The sequence below is a fragment of the Mastomys coucha genome, unplaced genomic scaffold, assembly GCF_008632895.1.
Source record: "Mastomys coucha isolate ucsf_1 unplaced genomic scaffold, UCSF_Mcou_1 pScaffold22, whole genome shotgun sequence".
Lineage (NCBI taxonomy): Eukaryota > Metazoa > Chordata > Mammalia > Rodentia > Muridae > Mastomys > Mastomys coucha.
Genome location: NW_022196905.1, coordinates 232,502,485 through 232,506,328, shown reverse-complemented (window position 1 = coordinate 232,506,328; position 3,844 = coordinate 232,502,485). Strand labels below are relative to the sequence as shown.

The following is a 3,844-nucleotide window of genomic DNA, read 5'->3' as shown; positions in this document are numbered from 1 at the left end:
ATAACCATGCTCTAACTAGTGAATGTCTGTCTCTGTCCCCATTGATTTTTTTTTGGACTTCTGATTATGCAGGAGTCTGGTTTTGTTTGAATTTATTTCTATTTGTATGTGTTCATGCATAAGTACATTTGCGTGTGTGTTTTATGAGTGTATATGTATGCAGGTATGTTTGTGCGTGTTTATGCCTGTATGTGTGTGTGTTTATGCATGTGCCCTGGTGAATGAGTTGAAGTTAGAGGGCGACTTTTGGGAGATGCTTCTCTTTTTCCACTGTGTGGGTTCTGGGCATTGAACTCAAGGTGACTAGTAACTTTCCCACGGAGCCACCTCTTCTGCCCAAGGGTCTGTGTTTGGGCTTTCTGTGGTTAGAGCCAGTATTGCCACTTCCTAGTACTTGGAACTAGAAAGCTTGGGCTGGAGAGAGCCTCTTAGAACTCCTTTTCAAAGCTGGCCTCCTTGTTTTTAAAATTCAGCCTCTTAGAATAAGAAACAATGGTTGTGGCGGAGCTTTAGAATGGAATGTCCGGAATGGAGGAAAGCTGTTGTGTTTACCACAACCCTGTATCCCCTTACAGGATAGCTCAGGCCTTCCCACAGTCTATTTCTCCTGTTTCTGGCTGCCCTTGTGGGGCTGAGAGTTCTCTTTATTAAGGACTGACCATCTCTTCAACTTAGGGTACAAGCCCTTATTACTGTTCTTTTCCTTGGGAAGTGGGGTGCGGAGTTGTAGATAAATCGCCAAGCCAAATGGACTTTGAAAAGGGCTGAGCAGTCTGTGTTGGGGAGACAAGCTGGCTACTGGAGGAGGTGACCTTGGAGACACAGTTCTGCCTAGATGAAGTCCAGGGTATCCTGGATTCTCCTCCAATATATGAAAGCGGACAGTTTTGTAGGAGCAACTAGATCATTCCAGAGATCATAAGTGTTTGGTGCCAGCATCTGATTTTAATTTCCAGTAGCCTCTCTATAAAGATGATAAAGGGAGGTTTCTAGGTTGGACAGATAAATCTCTATGGGCCTGGCCTGCCATCCCCTCTGAGCTTAGGGGGACTTCAAAAGAGAATGGAGCATACGGCATGTGCATGCACTTGTGTACGGGCACACGCATGTCTGTTCCATTTCCAGGACTCTGTCCCGGTCCCAAACAGGTAGAAAGCCTAAATCTCAGGCTTCTACTCAGCTTCCATGGAGTGCGCCTCCACACCCCTTTCCACATCCTTCCCACTTGAAAAAGAGACCAGTCTTGAGTTCACGCTGTGCATGGGATTTATTCACACCACAGAGCAGGCAGCCAGGGAGGAGGACAACAGCCACTCCCCACCAGGGACACCCAGCACTATTTATGTAGGCTGTGTGGGAGGGACTGAGTCCTCACTGGCAGCAGCTGCATTTCTCGGCCTCTGCCTTGGCCCCCTCTTCACCTTTGCACACACAGTCCTTGGCACACTTCTCACATCCTGCGGGGCAGCAGGAGCAGCAGCCTGTAGATAAAAATGGATATGTGTGTGTGTGTGTGTGTGTATGTGCCCAGTCTGATGCTGTCTCCATCAAAGGGCAGGGGAAAGCAGTATGGGAGGCTGGAGAGTCACCAGGCTTTGTCCAGGACAGGTGACTCTCCCTTCTCACTGCCACATCAGGTCTGACTCAGCGTCTATGGTGCTGCAGTGGCTGCCGGGCCTCTGTCGAGGGTCATCCTATAACTAGCCCACAGCTCCTTGGGTGTGTGCTAGGGAATCCTCTGGGGATGCTGGGCTCGGCCCTGGACCAGAGGGCGAGTTAGGTCTCAGGGAGAAGGCAAGCCAGTGTAAGAGATACTGAGAGGGGAGTTGCAGCAGGGGAGGGGCAGGGATAATGTGGAGGCCAGCAAATCCGTGAGTTTTATGCATAGCCACACTATGCATAAGGAAGCATTGGTCGCCCCAAGCACATTGCACCGCTGAAATCTGGAAAGAGCAGATTGAGGAGACCCGCAAGGGTCTGAGAAGGGCCAAGGCACAACAACTCTAAAGCTGACCCACCCATTCCTCCTTGGGGATCCCCAGGCCCTGGAAAAATTGAAGGGTAGGGCTCAACTCTCCAATCAGCTATCTTTTGATAGCTTCTGGAAATTCATCAAAATATCCCCCCCTACGGTGGGTTTATTAACATCGGCTGCAATTGCCTCGGTATCTGAAGGTCTGCAGCAGGAAGCTTTGCTTCATAGCGTCTGGTGGGGATGGGGTGGGTGCGGGGGAAGGTTATGGCGGGGGTTGGGGTGGGGTGGATGCACTCACTCTTCTTGCAGTTCGTGCATTTGCAGCCCTTGCACTTGCATCTGTCCGAGCAGGTGCAGGAACCACCTAAGAGGGCATACAAAGGATTATACTAGGGAAACCTGGCGTCCCCATACCTAAATGAAGATTATCACCATCACAGGGTTAAAGATGAGGGGTGGGGGTGGGGAAGGGACTCCTCCCCCAAATGTCCTTGAGTGAAGAGAGAGGAGTGGGTTCTTTGCCAGTAAAGGGCAAAGTGCTGCAGGAGGGGGAAGGGGCTCACCAGTAGGACAGGGGCAGGTTTCAGGGTCCATATCCAGGCCAGCAGCCGCGAGAGACTGTAGCTTGGTTCCTCCGTGCAAGCGGGCAAGCGGATGCGCTGCGTAGCCAGGGCAGCAGGTGGCAAGGCTTTTATAGCCCCAGGCGGGAGCGCGCAAGCGGCGACTTGGCGCCCGCCCCTGCGCACGCACAGCGCCTGCTCTCTCTCTGTGCTCACTGCGGCAGCTGTTTGGTCCCCACCGAGTGAGTGTAAGACCAAAGTAGCCTATCCCGCCCTCTGTCCACTCCCTGCCACTGCAGCCGGCTCCCTGAACGTGCCTGCGCGTACCATCTTTGCAAGTTGAGAAAGACAAATTAATATTGCCCTTTCACGTATATTCTTCTCCCTCTTCTCCCAGAAGTTTTGATTAGTTTAGTGCAAATAGAATGCTGAGCAGTGAGCCTGCTGCTGACCATCTCAGCAGCAGCAGCAAAGGTGTTCCCAAGATCCCTGAAGAAGGATAGAAAGGGGAGAGCTGCAACTTGGTGGGAAGACACGTGACTTTTTCTGACATAATATTACCTATAAAGCCCTCTTACAGGACCCTGAACACCTCCTTAGCCCAGACTAACTTTACAGAGACATCCGCTAGGGACCACCCTTCTTCTTTGGAGGTAGTTCGAGGTTGCTTCTCTTTGTTATTGAGACAGGGTCTTAGTCCAGTCTAGTCTTTTTTTATGCAGCCAAGGAATTATGCAGTTTGTTATGAAGCCAAGGAAGACCTTAAACTTTTAACCCCTTCTGCATCTACCGTCCAGCTGCTGGGATCAAAGGTGCACACCACCAATGCTGGCTTTATTTTTATTTATTTCATCTTATTTATTTTTGAGATGGGGGGTATCTCAAACTCTCAATCCTCTCATAGCCCAGGCTGGCTACCTTGAACTCAGGATTCTCCTGACTCAGTTTCTTTTTTTGGGGGTGGGGGTTGTTTTTTTTTTTCGAGACAGGGTTTCTCTGTATAGCTCTGGCTGTCCTGGAACTCACTCTGTAGACCAGGCTAGTCTCGAACTCAGAAATCCGCCTGCCTCTGCCTCCCAAGTGCTGGGATTAAAGGCCTGCGCCACCACTGCCTGGCTTGACTCAATCTCTTGAGTGCTGGGATAATGAATGTGCAATACCATATTTGGCCTCAGACTTAGGCTGTCGGGGTGGGGTGTGGAGGGATTAGGTGGGATGTGGGGGGATGCAGTGGTGAGATATCCAGCTCTACTCTAATTGTCCATCAGACAGAACTGAGCTTTTATTCCAAATCTGAGCTGGACAAGTG

The 3,844-nt window shown here is 50.6% G+C and overlaps 1 protein-coding gene across 1 annotated transcript; it reads right to left on the bottom strand.

Annotated features, from left to right (window-relative positions):
* Positions 1-1,248: 1,248 nt before the first annotated feature.
* Positions 1,249-2,748, bottom strand: Mt3 (metallothionein 3). Its single transcript, XM_031336974.1, has 3 exons — positions 2,539-2,748; positions 2,274-2,339; positions 1,249-1,481 (listed from the first exon to the last, which is right to left on the bottom strand). The coding sequence occupies exons 1-3, from the start codon at positions 2,567-2,569 to the stop codon at positions 1,372-1,374; spliced, it is 207 nt and encodes a 68-aa protein (XP_031192834.1). The 5' UTR covers positions 2,570-2,748; the 3' UTR covers positions 1,249-1,371.
* Between the last annotated feature and the right edge of the window lie 1,096 nt (positions 2,749-3,844).

Excerpts from the sequence above, each read along its gene's own strand:
- Mt3 (XM_031336974.1), bottom strand. The coding sequence starts at position 2,569 with ATGGACCCTGAAACCTGCCCCTGTCCTACTG. Across the intron at positions 2,340-2,538 it reads AACCTGCCCCTGTCCTACTG|GTGGTTCCTGCACCTGCTCG; the intron begins GTGAGCCCCTTC and ends ATGCCCTCTTAG. Across the intron at positions 1,482-2,273 it reads ATGCACGAACTGCAAGAAGA|GCTGCTGCTCCTGCTGCCCC; the intron begins GTGAGTGCATCC and ends TTTTATCTACAG.